Raw genomic sequence first — 20,639 nt, 5'->3', positions numbered from 1 at the left:
ATTTTTGTGGGTTAATAATCGCCACAAATTGCAGGGAAAATATATATATATATATATATACACACAAGAAATCTCTTTCTCCCAAACCCAGATCGAACTCTTAATCACACGTTATAATTGTTGGTGCCCACCTTCATCGACCTTTTGTCATGGACGACAATGCTTATAACAAAATGTGAATAAAGGCTGAAACTTTATCCAAAAATCAAACATTTTCTGATATTCATAAGAATCATTTCAACCCCATAAGAAGCACCACACCACATAACCAAAACACACATTATCCCTCTTTCTTTTTTTTTTTTCTTATGTGTTCCTAAAAAAATACAACCTTTTAACCATTTTTTATTTCTTGCTTGCTTGCTCCTTTTATTTGCCAAATCCTAGTGTCATCGCCAAGTTTCACTGAAGGCGATGGTGCATCAAACTTTTCGTTGGAACATGTGATTTTGACGGTAGATCCATTTTGGCGGCTACCATAAATAATCCCAATGTCGTCGCTTCTATAACCACCAACCTCCACTGTTTAATGTTTATGTACTGATAGTGTAAAACAAACACTATCTCTTTCTTTTTTCTAATGTGTTTCTACAAAAACACAACATTTTTACTACTTTTTTTTTTCTTTCTTGCTTGCTCCTTATTTTATTCGTTGAATCCTATAGTGTCATCGTTAGGGTTCACTGGAGATGGTGGTGTGTCAGACTTTTCGTCAGGACAAGTAGTTTCGACGGCAAATCCATTTTGGCGGCTACCATGAACAACCCCAACATCGCCGTTCCTACAACCACCAACCTCCACTGTTTAATGTTTATGCCCTGATAGTGCAAAATAATTTTACATTATCAGTGCATAAAACATTTTAATACTTATTGCAATTCTCATTTAAACATTATCTTATCTTAACCTACATTAGAGCATTTAACGCAATTGGTTGAGTAAAATGTGAGTTATTCTAATAGAGGTGCGAACTCGATTTGACCCAAACAATTTGAGCTTAATAATTTTTGTATTTGAATCATATCCGAACTGAACCGATCAATTATAGAGTTTTTGGTTGAATCACAAATTTTAATATCTAGACATGTTGACATTTTCTTCAATTCCTACACATAAAAACTACACTAACCATTGACCAAAGTGATATTACTACAACCTTTAACAACAATACTCTTTCTTTTGTTAGCCACCTAATGGCATTAGGTACAATATAACTATCCAAAATAAATGTAAAGAGCTAACAATTAAACAAGATTTGCATGCGAATGTAGTATGTATAATGTTCATCTGAAATGTGGCAAGATTACAAGTTGATGGAATACATAAATGTACTCTATTGGAACATGTAGGTTTTCATCCGAATCCAATTTGCAACTTCCATCTACTAGTTTACATATTTTGTTAATAGAAGCTTTATATTATAATCTATACATGTTCAACAAGAATCAACTATTGAATCACTGCGCTATCAGCAACTTCGTCAATTTCCATTCTTGCAACCTCTTCATTTTCCCCCTGATCTTTCTCTACCTTCAATCTCTGTTTGATAAGAGTAAGAACTTTAGTTACAAATACAATTTATGTGGAAGCAAGAACATTGGGTGTTTATAAATGACAAACAATAGAGATAAGAACAAAATAAAAAAGGAGAAGAAATGATAAAAAAAAAATCCTAAGTTGACAACATCGGAATTGTTGAAATCTTTCTTTATCCATTGCCTTATCAAGGCATCAACCTAGACTTGGAAGGAAAATTCCATGTTTATGTAGCACCCATATTAGCTTCATAGATCCGCAAGCAGTTATTAGATCGAAAAAAGATGTACACATTAGACAATGTAAGCCTAGGGATCTAAAAAAAGATCCTCTCCTTGTTAAGATTCGGTCATTGATGAACAACCCAAAAGTCCATTCACACACAATCTGACTCTAGATCCACACAATAGTAATTGGGTTCAGCATCTGCTGCAAAATCACATTTTAATAAAATACGGAATAGTGAACAAAGTCGACCCTGTTATGATACACATACCACCATAGGTCCTTACCTAGAATTAATGATTGAGTTAGCATCTTTTCTTTCTCTCACTTTTTTTAGCTTTTCTTTTTCTAAAGAAGTATGTCTATTATTTCAACCCTACTTGTACTCAATTTTCTCCCAAAAAAAAAGGTATGCAGGACTGGAAGCAGGACACCTAATATTAAATACACAAGCAGAAAGAGTCATTAAATCTAAACAATACTCACCTTTATAGCCATAGATGGGTCCTTTGTTTTACGTGCAAGCATGTTTTCATATAGCTTAGCATCTTTTTTGTCACTGTCAGCTTGAAGTTGCTTCAATTTCTTCTGAATTACCTTAACATCTCTGGAAAATGAAAAATCATCATTTCTTTAATATGAGTATGAGAAGCATCCATTTTAAACGAACAGTAATTTCTTTTTGGAGAATCAACCCTTTTAAGTACCTGTTTTGTGGGTCCACCACAAGAGCTTTCTTGATGTCTACATCTGCTAAAAGATAATCTCCAGTTTCTATATATGCTTGTGCTCGTCTGTAAAAAGCTTTCACATTGCAAAATTCAACATCAAGCACCTGAGAGGAGAGTAAGAAATTCATTATGATAGCTACTCTAATAACCAGGCATACATCTTAGAAGTTGAATATGAGTAGATATTAATCCATCCCTTCCTTGTTTGCACTCAGAGGCATGCATCAGCATACATGAAGCTTCCAATATATGTGGAAAATTTTCCACTTAACTATTTTACAAGTTTACCAGTATCTGTATATGCCAACATAATAATTTTCTATGCCCATACTGTGGTAGTTACATGTAGGCATTGCCATTATTCATCTAGAAATTGAGAAGACATAGTGTGAATCTTTTCATAATTGAAACATATAAGTGCCTTTAGCAGACAACAATACTAAAATATCTGTTAAATTATGCAAAGAACAATCTCAGCACAACCAGTGTTGAAGCCCCCCTTGACTACAACATTACAACCATTTATGCACCATCATCTGATGAAACAACTTAGCAGAATATAATTGATAGATACAGAAACCCTGCTATTACTAGAGTCTGGGTGAGAAGCCATAAAGGGAAATGTGGTGTCTTATTCACCCACGTGAGAAAGAGAGATAAAGAAAAGGGGATGCAAACAGGGATTTTTCTAGTAACTGTCTAGACATCTAACAGTAGTGTAAAGGGAGAGTGAGAAAAGGGTGAAGCCTGTTAAAGTGTTAATCGTTAAAAGCAAGAGAAGGAGCAAGGAGATGAAAGAAAGAATTCAGTGGAAAGGGAGGAACTTGAGAGGTAAACCTAGATTTGTTGTGAAAACACTATTATCATCCTCTGAATATTCAAAACACTATTATTTATGTTTCTTTCTTATTTCTGTTTCTGAAATCTCGGTTAATTCCCAGTTTTTTTAACATTCGAAAGAATTTCTCAGACTATTGCATACAAGCAAGTTACCTCAAGAAACTCATAATTCAGAAATAGCAGACCAGGACTCTCGTGAGAATTATTTTGATTTCCTTAACCTCCTAATTTGTTATACCTAAAGCATACAACTTGTTATCACTTCTCCCACCCATAGTTATTCTCTCCAATTAGCCAATCTGCTCACAGAATTGGCTTTTTCAAATCTTATGCAGGACTTGATAGGCCGTTACCTGTGAACATAGCTTGATTGCTCCAGGAAAGTCATCAAGTTTAAGGCTACAAGCTGCACTATTCAACCAGCATGACACTTTCAGTGTCTGAGCTTGCTTTTGCTCATCAAACCCAAAGGATCCATCTTCATCAACAAAATCAGCAGCCTGAGAGAGAACAAGGTATCATGGATTTGGCAGAAATCATGAACTAAAGGAATCTTAATGAAACTTAAAAAACCAAACCCAACACAAGTCAAGGATTTACCTTTTCATATTTCTTTCCTGCTCGCTGATAATTGCCAACTTTAAATAATACATTTCCTTCTTCTTTCATCCTCCCAGCCACCTCAATTTTCTCCTTACTATTCAATTCCCATGGTGCTTTCTCCTTTAAATCAAATAAAAGTTAGAATTATTGAAAGCAATGCTGCATGAGAAACTATACATATATGTATCTAACAGACAAACTATACACTGAAAGAGAAACTAAAGCATACTGCAAGTCATTTTGGTTTTCTCCACTCTTTTGGGTAAATGATACAAGTTTCCATCTCCTTACTATTTTGATATTTTTTTCCTCTTACCTTAATAAAATCCATCATCTCAATGTCATAGACTACATTTGAGCCCGGTGGCACAATAGCAATATCTCGTCTCACTTCAACATCTCCAAATGCATAATCAGGATGTATGCTAATTATCGCCCTCTCACCCTTCTTCATTGTTGCCACAGCTCGGTCTAGACCAGTAATCACTTGTTCTACAGACAACAAAGTAGAAACACTATTATCATCCCTTCCTAGATGTCATAAATACTCAATAATCCTCAGTTCATTACCAAGCAAGTGGAAAAATGCATATGTTTAAATTATGAAGTTTTAGGTATAGGGAGGAAGAGAGATAAAATAGAATGAAACACTGAATCAATATTAACTGAGATTTATTACAATGTCTTGATGAGTATGATATGTTCATAAAACAGAGCACTAACCCTTATTTATACTAATCATAATATTAACTAAATATGGAAATAAATCATGACTAGATAAGGAAATATGGTAACCAATCCTAACAAATGATGAGGAAATAGAGAAACTAATCCTTGAGAATAATCTAAGACATTCCAAGTTATGATAAGATATTTTCATATATTCTAACTAAAAAACATACAAAAGAGTGTAATTAAAGAAGGATAAGAATAAGCTCACCCTCATCAGTTATGAATTCCAAGGGTAGTGTTTCACCAATTCCTCTTTTCTCAAATACAGTGCCATCTTCTAGCATAGCTGTGAAGCTCACTGCCATAATTTCATCAAAAGCAATTAGTAAACTGAGGATTTTTTTTCCTTTTCTTCTTGGACTTTAATTTTCACAATTAATAAAATTATAGTTGTAGTACCTTCTTACTTTAAAGAAACAACAAACTTTATATACTTACAATATGAGTATTTACCCAGAAAACCATTCTAAAAAGAAGCTATATACAAGTTACGCAGTACAATTTGTATTGTTTGTCTGCTGAGTCGTGACCATAACAATGGTCATTCTATCTTTATTATTTATGTGTGGTTGTACTATTGTGGCCTGTCTAGACACAGAAGTTAATACATTTCTTTAATGTTTTCATTTTAAAAAAAAAAATTGGGATGATTTATCGTTGAAGTAAACTTGAAATTGGATTGGCAGATAACATGGGAAAAAGAACATTAAACCCTTGTCCCCAATAACATCAAGTGACACTAGATTTGGGAACATTAACATGAAACTATTCACAAGAGAATAACATAGTTTATGTGATTCACTACTTATATGCTTATAATTTTAACACTAAAGGAAATGAAAGAAATCAGAAATAGAAAAATTAGAGTCATGCAAAGATTCTGCTAATATAGATTATAATGAAACATCTGGCCATGGCCATAGATTTGAAATTTCCTCTTTCATCTTATGACGTTAATCCTTACAATTCTAGATCCATTCCGATTCATATCAACTACATTAATAACCCATCAACCCAAGTGGTTAAACTTGTTGAGGTTAAATGAGAGTTGTTTTCTTACCAGTAACATTTGCACCTTCATTGGCTGTGAAAGCACCCTCCCCTTCTTTCAAAATCTTTTTAATCACCTTGGAGTCACCAGTAACATTTATGACAGGCTTGAAGGACACCAATTCAATATTAACATGCAGCACTGAATTCGGAGGAATTGAACAGAGCCCACTGCCAGCTTCTCTCCCCTTCTCCCCAAAGGCATCTGGAGTAACCGTATTAATAACTTCCAAATTAATTACAAGAGATAGTGGACTGCAATATCTATCAAGCTAATGAATAAAAGTGTAACTCCAAGCTGACATCCAGATATGGAATAACTTGAAGCCAAGGAATTTGAAAGAAGCAGCAAAAATTAATAAGAATAAATGGAAATGAACCCTAATTTGCAGAAAAGAATTATGCCAAAAGCCAGTTTAACTTTCAATTGGCTTACACAGTTGATGCACAAATGTTGATGTTTGCAGTTCCCTAGACTGATCAATTTATCAAGGGCAATTATGGTAAAGTAACCAAAATGCTAGCAAACAGAAACTGACTGGGAGAAGGCAGAAACATTTCAATGGACTGCATAGATGGTTACACCATTTTCATTTCAATCAGAGTCATATTTTGAGACCAAAGTTTCATGCATCTCAACAAAATGAGGAAATATATGCCCACATAATAAACCTTTCATCTGGTTACCCGAAACACAAAAAATACAGATAATGTAGGCAGATTAGAAGAATAAAAGACATACACTGGGGTTGGAGAATTAATTCAGCCTTCTCTCCCCTTGTCATAGTCATGATTACTTTTGGCAATATAGGAAAAAGATGACCTACAAGTAGCACCATATTTGGTCAAACAACCTGTGAGACGAAAAATGAAATTATATTTCATCCAAAAAACAGCACAACTCAACGTTATTACCATCCTTCATGTGAAACTCAACTCCTCCTTCCAGCGTCTCCACAACAACAGTGCCATCACCAAGCACCACCCGATACTTTACTGCAGCAGCAAAATATCCAACAAGAACTAATAAGCCGAAACAATCTTTATTCATAAAACATGCCAAAAGCGATACATAAAAAAAAACATCAAAATGAATAGCAACATGAATTTAATTAAAATGCCCTAATGGTGTAAAGGCTTTTTACACTGAAACCCAATCATGGATCACCACGTGCAATAAAATTATTGCCTTTTGTAATAATTACATTAAAAATCATATCTAATTTGTACTTGGTTAATAGTGTAAAAAATCTGTACATTAAAAGAATATAAAAATCAATTTCTTTTGTGTGTGTGAAATCACATGCATCCTTCATAGGAAACAATCATGTATATCTATTCAAGTCAGACAAGAGCATTATGGACAACAAAGCTCTCTCTCACTCGAGACTGCTAATTAAGCTGGAAAAGCCTTGTGTTGATTCACACACTTAATGGTTATATTCGGAAAAACCCAAGTCCCACATTAACTAGAGATAAGGCCAATATAGAGTATATAAGTGGGGTGTATTGGAAAAATCAAATTCTAACATACAACTCTCAACTTGTTGATATGTTCAATCAATGGGAAGTTGAAAAAACATTCATAATCAAGAAAAATCAACTATATTAGATTACCAAGCACTTCATCAAGATCACCAGGGCGCTCAATGCCACTCCCCTTCTCCAGAATTTTCTTGACAACTCCACCATCTTTGCAAACATCCACCACCGTGATCCACGAAACGAGCTCCACCTCAAACCGCACAGCCGAAGAGTCGTCGGAATCAAGCGAAACATCGCCATCACCACCATCTCCGGGCAACGTGAACAATGCCACCTCCCCTTTCTTCATAGTGATAATGGCACGGTCCAAACCAGCACCAATGTCATCTTTTCCAAGAGCAAACGTCCTAGGTTGATCCCTCTCCCTAGTGGAATCAAACGTTGTTCCATCGAGCAATGTTCCAATTCCAACACAGCGAACTACATTGAATTAAATAATGTAACAAAGCATAATGCACTGGTAAGTGATAAATAACTAAATTTTGTATCAATAGATTGAACATTGAAGTTTTTTTTTTTTTGGAGATATAAAGTTGGCACACTGGTTGGTGGTTGGGGAAGAGTAAAGGAAGAAGGGAAGGGGGGAGTGGTTGTGGTTCGAATCCCGCAATTGACATTTCTAATAAAACTAACAAATTAACAGTTGCCGATAAAAAAAAAAAAAAAAGAATACTAACCAGTTACGACGTCGTCGAAGTTGGGGAATTCCAATCCCTGTCCGGGTTTGAAAAGCTTCTTCTTGAAACCACTGAATTCTCTCTCTTCGCCGACCTTCTGCGGCGGCGCTGAATCCACTACCTCGCCGGGCTCCTCGTCGAATTCATCCTCCTCCGACAACAGCACCACCATGTTTTTTCCTTTCTAGTCTATTCTCGAACAATCTTCCTCGGATTGTTAGAACAACAATCAGGTGTCACATGTGTGCCTCCTGAACTGTGTCTGTGTGAGTGAATAAAAAATGATTTGGACTGAATGAATGTATATATATATATATATATATATATATATATATATATATATATATACCTCAATGCTGAGGTTTTTAAAGTTTGACTGTGGAAAATCAATTAGAAATTCTTTTAGGTATGACTTTTAAATAATTTATAAAAAAAAAAATTGCTGTACATACTGAATTTTGACTGAATTTATAGAACATAATAATTTTTACAAATAATATTATTATATCGATAGATAAAGAGATTATAAAACTATTAATATTATTTAATTAACATTAGAATCAAAATGTACATAGAATCCTGTGAATATTGTATTTTATTTTATTTTAAAAAATCTATATTTGGCTTGGAGTGAGTTTGCTTAAATGTTCCATATTTACTTTTTATTTCCATTTTTAAATTCTGTATTTAATGATTAGTTGATTATTATGATTTTTTTCTCAAATCCATTTTTAGTCTTTTAATGATTGAATAATTTTGGTTTCTAATTTCACCATTATATTTTTAAAATTTAATAATTTTTTATTTACTATTAACTTTTAAACAAAAATTATTAATGTGACATATGAATGATGATATAACATTAACATGATAACATCATAAATATCTTACACATAAATTGACGTGCCACTATGAACCAAAATTACACATTATTAATGTCATGTTATCCAGCATGTGAGTGTCCCATTTTATTTTTAAGCATGCATCTGCCTCACTTGAGAGGGACATGCAATTCTCGCATTCGGATGCAAAAATCTAAAGCATCTCGAGTGTTGTCCAGCCCGAATGCTGGTTACTTTAAATTCAACTTCTTTGCAAACACAACAGTGTAATGGCATGGCCACATGGAATCCAAATTCCTAGCATAATGGCAGAGGCAGTGACCATTGTGCACCCTCTTAGCCTCATGTACCTTCATATCCACAGATAAGAACTAACTAAATATATTGGTCAAAATTTCATACTTCACATGGTACCACTAGCTTAGATAACTAACTAATCACATTCTGAAAATGCACTATAAACCTCAGTGAAACCTTTCTTGATTAATCTCTTCTATGATCATAACCTAGCGTGTCATATACAATGATTCAATTGAAGGACAAAATGACAGCTAGCTAGCGTTGCACAATCACTGGAAAAACAAAATGACAAGAAACATCAATTTAGTGTGTCAAGCACAGAAAGATTCTAAAGAAAAGCAAAATGCAGAGGCATTGGAAGTTTGATAATGAAGTTGATAGTGTAAGCACGAGTGTGTGAAATGCAAACTTTTCTGTTACTTGCAAATTTAAATTCCAATACCCACTTTCCTTCACTTCCCAGCACCTAGGTAGGGAATTGGACTACTGCTATGACACAGTGGATCAACAAGCATCATCTTCCATGTCATCAACAGAAAAAGAAGAAAAAAACAGTATAGTAATTGCATGCATTGGACACTGCACAACCTAAAGCTTTCAGTAGTTTCCTTATCTTAGAATACTTATTACATACTGCACACCCATCGAATGCCAAAATATAAAAGAATACTTTATCATTATACCTATGGTGTAGTAAATACTATGTAGTGCTTATGTATGATTTATTAGTAATTTAGTATAGAGTTCTGCAGACTGCTCAACATGGACACTGTATATGATGTATACTGCTTTTTTTGTAATCTATATTTTGGCCCTTTATGTTTTTTGTCCCAAATTAAGTGAAAATAAAAGACTAATGCAGGGAAATTTCCATGAAATAATCCATCAATAAGAGTTGAGAAAGTTTTGGAGATAAAAAAAGTGTTATATTATATAATGAATTTCTTAGTTACAATGAATATTAGATCAGCTATTTAAAAGCAAAGCACCTGAAGTCTCTTTGGTCTCAAAACTGTGGAAGAAAAGTTCGGTAATGATGTATCAGACTCCTTAACTGTGGCTCCACTGCTATGGAGCACTGCATGTACTCCTTTGTGGTCAGGATTAGCTCGTGGTACAACCCATACCATAGAGAGCAAAATGCATTTACGGGCTCCTTGAGTGTTTCACGTAGAAGTACCCCATCAGTCATTTACTGCAAAGTTTAACCACTGAAGTTAGACCATAACACAAGAAGTTTATGATTAATGTGCCAACAATCCACACATCATTGTCCTAATTTTGAGCATTTAGAGTGATTGATTGTGAATTTGTGATTGTTAATTACATCAACTCGAGAGATTGGATTCCCATAAGTTCCTTGCATTTTGCCAAAAAGCAGCCCTATCAAATATCATTACTTTATGCATATATAACAATGAAAAAAAAAAAATCAACCTGTAATAACTCTTCTGGCAGATATTTCCTTTGCTCTGAAATGATTTTTAACTTAGCAAAGTCACTCACAGCTTCTCCCTTCTTCAAATGCTGTGAAAACTTAGCTTCCTCAAAATCAATTTCACCTTGTTTTCCCACTACGGCAATGTCTGCATCAATCTGGCAATGGATACAGTATAAGCATTGGAAATGGATACAGTATAAGCAGCATTTACCATGTATTAGTTTTCTGGTCCATTTAATCAAAGTACATGCCAGAGTTCAAGTGCCATTCACACAAAAGCCAACTAAGTTAGTAGATTGCAACATAAAATATATCTATCTAGCTTATCACGCCACTTCCAAGCACGCGAATGAAGATAAAGTAACTGCTCCAAAACTAAATCACAACAAACATGATAATAACTTTCATAAACTTCAATCTTTGGCTATATGAGATCCAGGTAAGCACAATGAGATTAAAGAATCAAAATACAAAACATAGGGTGCAGAACTTTTTCCCTCGCAAGTTTTTCAGTTTTTATCATATCTCCTTATGGACACTAACTATCTTTATTTTATCTACTTAACACTTTAATTAGCAGCAGGAAGCTCCAAACAGACAACACCCATACACTTACAATTACAGGAAAATTTAGCTTAAATATGATGAGAAATAAAAAAAACTTACCAGTCTTTTGGCAAAATCAGCCTCTTTTTTCTGAAAGAAAGCTTTGTCTCCAAGAAAAAGTGATGAGTTATCTCCATCAAACATAGTGCTGCCTTCCTCCCTATCATACCTTCACGATAATAATTGTAATTAGATTAAATTGTAATTGATAAATGAAAAATAGAGTGACTTCAAATCACACAATGTAATATGAATCGCTAAGTCTGAAAGAAGGTAAAGCTTCAGCTCCAAATTTGAAAATCACTCAGTAGAATTATCTACAAATTCTGCTCCATCACCACTAAGATAAAGTAAATGAGCCAAAATGCTAGGACTCAAGGCGAACTAGATGTTACTAATAAACTTGTATCGAAATAGTAATAAACCAATTGTTTTTTGAGGAATCGATAAAAGTTTGAATCTAAGAAAAATGTTATTTTAGAAGAAAGTATAATAACACCACTTCCTATATATATTTGAAAGAGTCTTTTTTTTTTAAGGATATTTGAAAGAGTCTAAGAAGTGTAAAAATAGTTGAAAAAAACAAAACTTAAAGGAGTTTTGTCTAGTATATTAATATTACGTAAAAGAGTAATACTTTTTTCAAAGGAATATATTAAGGTGGAATCCTTTATGTTCCTGTCATATCATACCAAAATCCGTGATGATACCTTGTGTAACATTTAAAAACGTTTATACTTCATAATCAATTATTTTGACCAACTGTATGTTGAATTTGACCAAAAAAGTCTTTTCACAGTTATTATCGGATTCTTGGTTTTTAAGTTATAATTATAAATCCTCTAAAAAAACTTATAATTATAATTCGCCTTAAAAAAGTTATAATTATAAATTATAATTATTATATATGAAGATTTTATTTTAACAGGAAATCAGGATGTTTGTATAAAACTATAACAATTATATATCTAAGATATTGTAAAAAAAATGAGACATGTTTGAAAAGTATGCTAGAAGTAAAAAAAATATAAAAAAGAATAATAAAATATATATCTAAGATTTTATTTTCACGGGTCATAATACATAATTTGTTCATTTCAACCATAAACTTGAGAGATTTGCATACGAGAGGAGAGTGAGATTGACGTAAATTTGTCCGGGTGAGAAATGGTATTAATGGACTCTTTTAGTTTTAATATTCTTTTTTCACATATTTTTTTATTGGGTGAAATTTACATTTTTTAAAGAGTTTAATATTTATATAATATAAAATAATTTTACACCGTCATTTACAATCACATATTACCAATTAAATTACTTTAAATTAATTATTTTAAAAGTTAATAAACTTATCATACATTATAAATATAGGTTAATCATATCTTTTTTATAGTGTAAGTCGGTCACCATATAACATTTTTCTTTCTCTTTTCTTTTTTTAAGACAGGGTGAAGCTTATATAACTTTCATCAATTATGTGGATTTTATTTTTCAATTTGTACATTTTATCCATAAATTAGTGAGATTTACATAAATTTTAAAAATAAAATGTGTTAAAAGTATATTATTAACACTCGTCTTAATTGTAGATGTTAAAATGTATGTGGTTTGGAAATATAAGGTTTAAATATATCTTTTATCCTTAATTTTTGACAAAAAAATTTATTCTATAAGAACTAAAAATAATGGTATCAAATTTTAGAGGATGTAAAAGAAAAAAAAAAGATTAAAATTAAAACTCACTTATGTCATTAGAATTAAAAACATATTTAATAATCCATAAGTAATTCAATTAACAACATAAAATATCTTAAATTTATAAGAAAAAAATCTAAGTTAAACTTTAATTTATACAACAAATTTTAATCTCATAATTAATTTAATAAATATTTCCTTAATGAACATCATACTAAAGTAATCATATATAAGAAAATTAATTAACAAAGAATAAAGTAGTTACATATTTCTTATAATTAGGAAAAAAATATTTTTTTATATAAAGAAATTAAATACATTTTTTATGATATACTCACAAATAATATCTTCATATTTTATTTTTAGGAACAATAATTACGATGGAGACTATAAAAAAAAATTGTCCCTGAAACAAAAGTCACCATCAATTAGTTACAACAGCTACAAAACCCCTGACAAGTGAAAGGGAAGCCTCACTTACTCTGATTCGTATTCAATTTAATTCGCACAAAACAAATCTGTAGCTTGCAAGGTGTAAAGTTTATGTCATTATTACACGAATTCTCTTACTATAGAGAGACAAATTAGTTAATAACCATTCCAATAATAGTTCTCCGCTTTCGCCATCTCATCTCATTTTTTTTTTTTAATAAAAGTATATTAATTCAAAAAGGTACTAGATACAAAGCATGGCGATCCAATGATCCAGCCTCAAAACAACCAAAAGTTCAAACAACCTAAATCCAAAAGAACCTCTCTAAACCTATAACATGAGCTCTGCAATGCGAGCTCTAATCTTATTACTATACCAGTCACTATATGTTATCATATTTATAATGTTATTTCGTATAGTATCTATATCTTTTGGTTTTCCAAAGCAATGTTCATTCTTATAGTTCCATAAACCGTAGATGGTTTTAGTTACTGCTAACCTTAGTAAAGCCGCCTTCCACCCTTTGCCAGATCCGTAGCGGAGTAACCAAATGATTTCTCTATCCCAGGTATTTGGTTCATGATGAAAACCGATCCACACCAGAATATTTTTCCACACTTTTCTCATAGTGGCACAACCAAAAAATAAGTGGGCAGTAGTTTCTTCTGCACCACAGAAACAACAGGTGCTGTTTGCAACCATTCCATATCTCACAAGCCGAGTTTTCGTTGCAAGCTTTTGGTGGCAAGTGAGCCACAAGGTCATAACTGCTCGAGGTCTTGCTGCATTGCAGTACATCAATTTCCTCCAAGGCATAACCTCACCATCCTTTTTTCTAAGTTCCATGTAGATATCTATCATACAAAATCTCTCTTTCATCATCATGTCTTCCCACTTCCCTTGGATAGACGGCACTTTTTCTCTGTTATTCAAGATCGCTTTCATTATCCAAGTACTATCTGGTTTCACATTCTCCTCCATCACGTTCTTGTTTTTGAAATAGTACGTATGAATCCAACGGACCCACAAACTATCTGCCTTCCTGCAAAGATTCCAGAGAAGTTTAAGCATAGTGACTGTATTCCAAATTTCCAAGTCGATAACATTCAAACCCCCATTTTTAATAGGTTTACAAACATTACTCCATGCAACTAGGCTTTTTTTACTAGTCTCCGCACTACCTGTCCACAGAAAAGTACGGCAAATAGAATTGATCTTCTTAATCACAAACTTCGGTAGCGGAATACACTGAAGCCAATAATTAGTAATAGCGAAACTAATACTTTTGAGAAGCTGCAGTCGCCCAGCATAACTTAGCAGTCTCGTGCTCCAGTGCTTTGCCCTATCCACAATTTTATCAATCAACATCATATAGTGATCAATAGAGAGTCGCTTTGTTGTGAGAGGAACACCCAAGTATTTGAATGGGAGTGATCCTTCCACAAATAATGTTGTCTGCAAGATTTCATCTTTTGTACCATTATCCACTCCACCAAAATAAATGCGACTTTTAGTGACGTTGAGCATCAAACCCGTGGATTTTGTAAACTTATTAACAGCTTCCATCATGATCTCAACTGATTTCGTGTCACCCCTGGAAAACAACAAAATATCGTCCGCAAACGTCAAATGAGTGATACTTAGTTTCTCGCATTTCGCATGATGATTGTAGTCGGGATTCCTTTGCATCTTATACAACACCCTATCAAGATATTCCATAATGATCACGAACAGGTAAAGGGATATGGGGTCCCCTTGCCTCACCCCTCTTTGAGCCTTCATAATGTTACTGTAATTGCCGTTGACATTGAATCTGTAAGAGACCGTGGATACAGCAAGCATTATCCAATTAACAAATTTCGTTGGTAAACCAATCTCATTCAAGATGGACTCTAAAGCTCGCCAATCGACCATATCATACGCCTTCTGTAAATCCAATTGGATCATACATCTTGGTGTACCGCCCTGCCTACTATACCCTTTTACAACAAATTCATACATCTTGGTATAGTAGGCAGGACAACAAATTCAGCTCATCGTGAGAATTTTTGAAATGATTTTGTATAGAGTAGTACAGCCTGCAATTGGTCGATATTCTCGAATTGTTTTTGTCTTGTCATGTTTTGGAACCAGCGTTACTAGTGTGCAATTTACCGCCATGTACATCTTCCCATGCTCAAAAAATTCTTTTACTGCAGCAATCACATCAGTTCTTATAGTATTCCAACTAGCCTTAAAAAACATCGCACCGTAATCGTCAATCCCGAGAGATTTCAAGTCTCCAATGCTATTTAAGGACTTAACAATCTCCTGATCAATAACTTGCGATGTCAACATGTCAGCCTGCTCTGGTTTTACTTGGGTGCCTGCTCTCATTGCCACTATATCAATAGCTTGGATCGTTTTTGTTTTATCCCCCATTAAGCTCTTATAAAATCTCAACACCTCAGCCTCAATCTCGTCCTGATCCTGAACAACACTGCCATCATCCAATTCAAGCTTGTCAATACTTTTTGCCTTATGTTTGGCTCTAATTGAGGCATGGAAGTACGCGTTATTTTCGTCCCCTAGTTTGAGCCAGTCAAGTTTTGATCTCTGTTGCAGAATTTCCTCATCAATCTCGTTCCACCTAATCATAGTTTCTGTACACATCTTCACTTTATCAATTTTCTCTCTATTCATCCTGTCATTTACAAGCGAGTCTTGAGCTTCAGCAAGATCTTCCCGAGCTTTGGCCAGCTGGAGTTTCGTATGGGCAAATTGTTTTGACAGAGTACCTAAAACTTTTCTTAATCTTTTCAATTTCTTCCACACCACTACCATAGGACTACCATCAACAGGGCTATTCCAACTCTGCGCGACAGCGTCATCAAAACCTGGCAGCTTGGTCACACAATTGAGAAACTTAAAATTCCTCTTCCTGCATGGGGGTGTTTCCTGCCCAGTCAGGTACAGTATAGAGTGATAAAAAACACTTGGGGGTAAAACATGTAAAATGGTATCCTGGTGACTTTGAAACCAATCTACATTGCAAACCATTCTATCTATCCTTGAATAAATAGGATCCACGCTATGTTTGTTAAACCATGTGTAATAATCACCTTTGGATCCCACTTCAAATAGCCCAACTCTAATCATCATATCTTGCAGGTCCTTGTATTCAGCCTCAGTTACTCGATTCCCACCAATTCTGTCTTTTGTCCTTAGCACATTGTTGAAATCACCAACTATACACCAAGGCCCTTGATGTTGGATCTGTTCAATATCATGCCATAACTTCCTCCTATGCTCCAGTTTGTTTTGCGCATAGACAGCAGTCAGACAGAAGCTTAAATTCCCCTGCATATCTTTAACTTCGCAGTGCACCATCTGATCCGTACTAATAATCTCAGTAACGTGTTTGTTAGCATCATTCCAGTTCAGCCAGATTCTTCCATTTGGGTGGTGATATAATTATCTATATAGCAACCCGGAAGATTGAGCTTGCCCGTAATAACCTTCGCCTTTTCTTTTTTAATCCTCGTTTCCAGCAGGATGTTTATATCAGCTCTAATGGAGAGGAGATGGGAGCTAATCTCCTTATGTTTACCTGCTTTGTTGAGCCCCCGTACATTCCAGGATACTAACATGGGCCTGGATCATCTAATGCTCGCGAGTCCTTCGAAACTCCTAGAGCATCAAATCCATTTGTACATCGTAACCAGTCTGGTGTTGTAATCTTCTTATGGTTTTTTCCTCTTTCATTTGCATTCTTTGTAGGAGTAATCCACTCTTCACTTGGCTGTACTTGGAAAAGTAATGGTCCATGATCATAAGAAGTACTCCCTTCAGGTTGCTTTGCTGGAGTTACCTTTGGTACAGTCGATACCTGTATCTGTTGTTTTCCTGTGTTGATCGCTTTAGCTCTAGGCCTCCATTGTTTTTCCTCTCTTTTTGGTTCACCACATTTATGCCCTATCTTTTGGCATTTGGGGCAGAATTATGGTTTCCATTCAAATTCTATGGCCTGCTGCAACTTGTTTCCACTTCTATCTCGGATGGTGATCTCTTGCGGTAATTCCTTTGTTATATCAACTTCCACCAATATTCTTGCATAAGATACTCGAAGTTTGCTCGTCGTACATTCATCTGTCACGATTGGACTACCAATGGCACTCACAATTTTTCCTAATGTGTTATCGCCCCATAGGTACAGTGGTAAATATGGAAGTTTAACCCATAATGGTAGGGTTCTTAGCAGGTCCTTTTTAAGGTTGAAATCTCTTCTCCATTCCCTAAGCAGTACCGACATGTTTCTGATTGTATAAGGGCCCTTCATCATTACTTCCTCTCTTTCTCTATGTGAACTAAATCGCAGAAGAAAGTACCCTTCATCATGATAATACATGTCAGGAAGGGGAACAAAGTTCCAATTTTGCATCATGAAGTGCTTAACCGAATGCATACTCATATCAGCCCCAAGAACATACATGATTAAGGTTGTATCCCAGAATTTCAGTTCTGATTCAATATCCTCATCTTCAATCATTACTTCGACCTCCCCATTGACTATCTGTGGCGCAAAATACTTTAATGGCATCCCCTTCGTCGGATTTCTGTTCTCATTCACAACATCCACCCACAACTTCCGTTGTTCGTCATCAATCTTCTTTTCCATCTGGATTGTTGTTTCTTCATCAGTAGCCGTTGATTTTTCCCCAAATCTGGGATTTAGGTTTTTTGCAATACTCCGTTCATCTTCTTCTATCTGCGTCACTTGTTGTGCTAGTTGGTTTGATTGCAGTTGCGACGTCGACGTCGACCCCTTTTTTGGCCGCCCACGCCCCATCGAAAATCGAAGGTTTAAACCCTTAAAGAGCCTAAAGCCCCAAAACCCTTTGAAACGGAACTGTGTAAGCCCCAAAACCCTTTGAAACCGAACTATGTAATCAAATATTATCTCATCTCATTTATTAAAATCCAAGAAAACATAAAACTTGTGGCTAATTACTCTTAATTATAATACGTCTTAATTTTTAATAATATTAATATAAACAACTCAATTTAGGCCACCAAAATTTTAAGAAACTTAAATAATTTTCTTCAATTAAGTATTTTTATTAACGAGTTATTTAACTTACAAATATTATATTTTTCTTTTTGATATTTAATACCAAATTAAATAAATAATAATTATTTATATAAATAATTCTTTTTAATTTTAAAGAACTCCAAATCATATTTGACATTAAAAATAATATATTTTTAAAAACATCCATTAACAATTCACATTATAGATGCTATAAAAATACTTAAAAACTAAAGATGAATATAGTAAATAATTACCAACATCAAGAAACTCTCATAGTTCCACCGACAAGCTAAAAAAAATCTTATTTACAAGAAAATCTCTATCCAAAAACAATAGAATCAATAAAGTTTATCATGAGAAAACAGATAAAGAAAGGAGAAGGATTAATTGTTACAAATTCAACTAATTAATTAAAATCTCTTTCTCTCACTTAATTATATCTAAGTATACTTAGATGGAGACAAGTCTGGAACTGGGAATTTGAAAAGCAGAAGAAGGTCTTCTCTTGGCCTCCACAGCATAGCTTCTACTCCTCGGATACGAATCCGTCACACCCTTTTCAGAGTCATAGGGCTTATCCTCCTCAATCCTCGCCATCCCAACACTGCTAGACTTGGGCAAATTATTACCTTTCGATGAGTTCGCATGTTGTTGTTGTTTGAGGACCAAATCCATGTCGATTCGATTCGCCAAGGTTCTCGCGGACGCGGCCCTGAGAAGCTCCGCATAATCCTCGCTGACAACCTCGGACCTCGTCGACGTGGCCACGCTGTGGCTCCTCGAGAACCTTCCCGCGCCTTCTGTGGGGTCGCCGCCGTAGTAGCTCACGTGCTGGCCGCAGTTCGTTATGCTCCGCACGTACATGTCACGTGCTTTTCCCAGTGCTCTGATTGGTGATGCCATGATTCGAACAAACTTGTTCTGGCTCTGCTTCTTGCTCCTCATCATGATCGATGGTTAATTAACACTTAATTGATCACTTTTGCTAATGAAATGAAAGAAGGAATGAATATCAAAGTGAATTTGATCAATCCCCTATGTGGGTGGATGTATATATATGTGGGATTTGTAAGATGCCAAGGAAACTATGAGCAGCAGAGTCAGGTGGACTTTTTCATAGCACACCGGATTGAGAAGACCATATGATTATGATTATTATAAAAGATAAGAATGAAACCGTGGAACAGACTATTACTGATGTGTACTACGTGGTTCTCTCTCTCTTTTTTTCTTTTTTTTTGAATTCACTATGTGGTATTATTAGTTTAATCAATTTGTTGAAAATTGAATAAAATAGAGATGAGTTAGATTAGAAGGGCATTGACTGTTTTCAGTTCAAACATGATTTTTTTTAATCCTCTGGAATGATATGGAAAATACAAAGCACGTATGCTCCCTTCCAGCCAGGGCAAATTGAAAAAAATAAATTTAAAATATAATATATATATATATATATTAATATAAGAATAAATAAATACACTTGAATAAAAAATCTTAAGATTGTATTTAAAACACATAGTTTCCGTGAATGTATAGCAACCATTATTAAAAAAAGTATAGAGTATTTATGTCATGCGACTCACGCCCAGTTGTCACCATTTTAGAAAATAAGAATAATAATTAAGAACAAATAAAGGAAAAGCATATAAGCCTAAATCCTAATCATAAAAATATTCCGCCTTTTTCGGGATGGCAATCGCCACTTGGATTTGGATGAAACCATTTACATTATTGGCCAAAAACTATTCATCACATGATTCGGAGTATTTCATTTGCCAAAAAAATAGTAAATAAATATTTTATTTTTCTTAAATGTGATTAATATTTCTCATATTAGTAAATTTAGCCTTTTTTTAAATAAAAAAAATAACACTTCTAGGATTCTACGAAGAGTAGCCGAGTGTTATCCTTAAGGGAAAAAAAGTGTCTCTATCTGCAGCAAATTAATCAACAGACACTAATTATTCTAAATATATTTAAAATTTTATAGATGAAAAACAAGTTACTGCTAATTAATTATCGTTATATGGTATATTTCTATAAAAAAAAATCAGATTTAAATATAATTTTTATCTTTATATATATATATATATATATATATATATATATATATATATATATATATATCTTTTTATTCATTTTTTAGTCCTTTTAATTTTTAAACAGTTTCTATAATATTTAATTCTTTAGTATTATACCTGTAGTTACCTAACTGCACTTAAAAGTGATTAAAGAGTCATGCATTCAAAATAAAAATTAAAACTATGCATTTATTAGAGATACTAAAATAAAAATTATGTAAAATAACCTGT

General features: G+C 33.9%; 3 protein-coding genes across 3 annotated transcripts; all 3 read right to left on the bottom strand.

Moving 5' to 3' along the window:
• Positions 1-1,254: 1,254 nt before the first annotated feature.
• On the bottom strand, positions 1,255-8,229 carry LOC114394043 (peptidyl-prolyl cis-trans isomerase FKBP62-like). The gene is made up of 12 exons (XM_028355590.1): positions 7,940-8,229; positions 7,335-7,682; positions 6,633-6,713; positions 6,460-6,540; positions 5,728-5,922; positions 4,876-4,965; positions 4,252-4,427; positions 3,933-4,055; positions 3,686-3,832; positions 2,469-2,596; positions 2,248-2,368; positions 1,255-1,539 (listed from the first exon to the last, which is right to left on the bottom strand). Exons 1-12 carry the CDS (start codon positions 8,109-8,111, stop codon positions 1,450-1,452), a joined length of 1,752 nt encoding a protein of 583 aa, XP_028211391.1. The 5' UTR covers positions 8,112-8,229; the 3' UTR covers positions 1,255-1,449.
• A 1,839-nt stretch (positions 8,230-10,068) lies between these two features.
• On the bottom strand, positions 10,069-11,503 carry LOC114392668 (pre-mRNA-splicing factor ATP-dependent RNA helicase DEAH7-like). The gene is made up of 3 exons (XM_028353877.1): positions 11,189-11,503; positions 10,519-10,677; positions 10,069-10,276 (listed from the first exon to the last, which is right to left on the bottom strand). Exons 1-3 carry the CDS (start codon positions 11,270-11,272, stop codon positions 10,274-10,276), a joined length of 246 nt encoding a protein of 81 aa, XP_028209678.1. The 5' UTR covers positions 11,273-11,503; the 3' UTR covers positions 10,069-10,273.
• A 7,064-nt stretch (positions 11,504-18,567) lies between these two features.
• On the bottom strand, positions 18,568-19,469 carry LOC114392550. The gene has a single exon (XM_028353724.1). The coding sequence runs from the start codon at positions 19,273-19,275 to the stop codon at positions 18,778-18,780; it is 498 nt and encodes a 165-aa protein (XP_028209525.1). The 5' UTR covers positions 19,276-19,469; the 3' UTR covers positions 18,568-18,777.
• Positions 19,470-20,639: the final 1,170 nt, after the last annotated feature.

Source organism: Glycine soja, chromosome 17 (assembly GCF_004193775.1).
Source record: "Glycine soja cultivar W05 chromosome 17, ASM419377v2, whole genome shotgun sequence".
Taxonomy (NCBI): domain Eukaryota; kingdom Viridiplantae; phylum Streptophyta; class Magnoliopsida; order Fabales; family Fabaceae; genus Glycine; species Glycine soja.
This window is presented reverse-complemented; position numbering and strand designations above follow the sequence as displayed.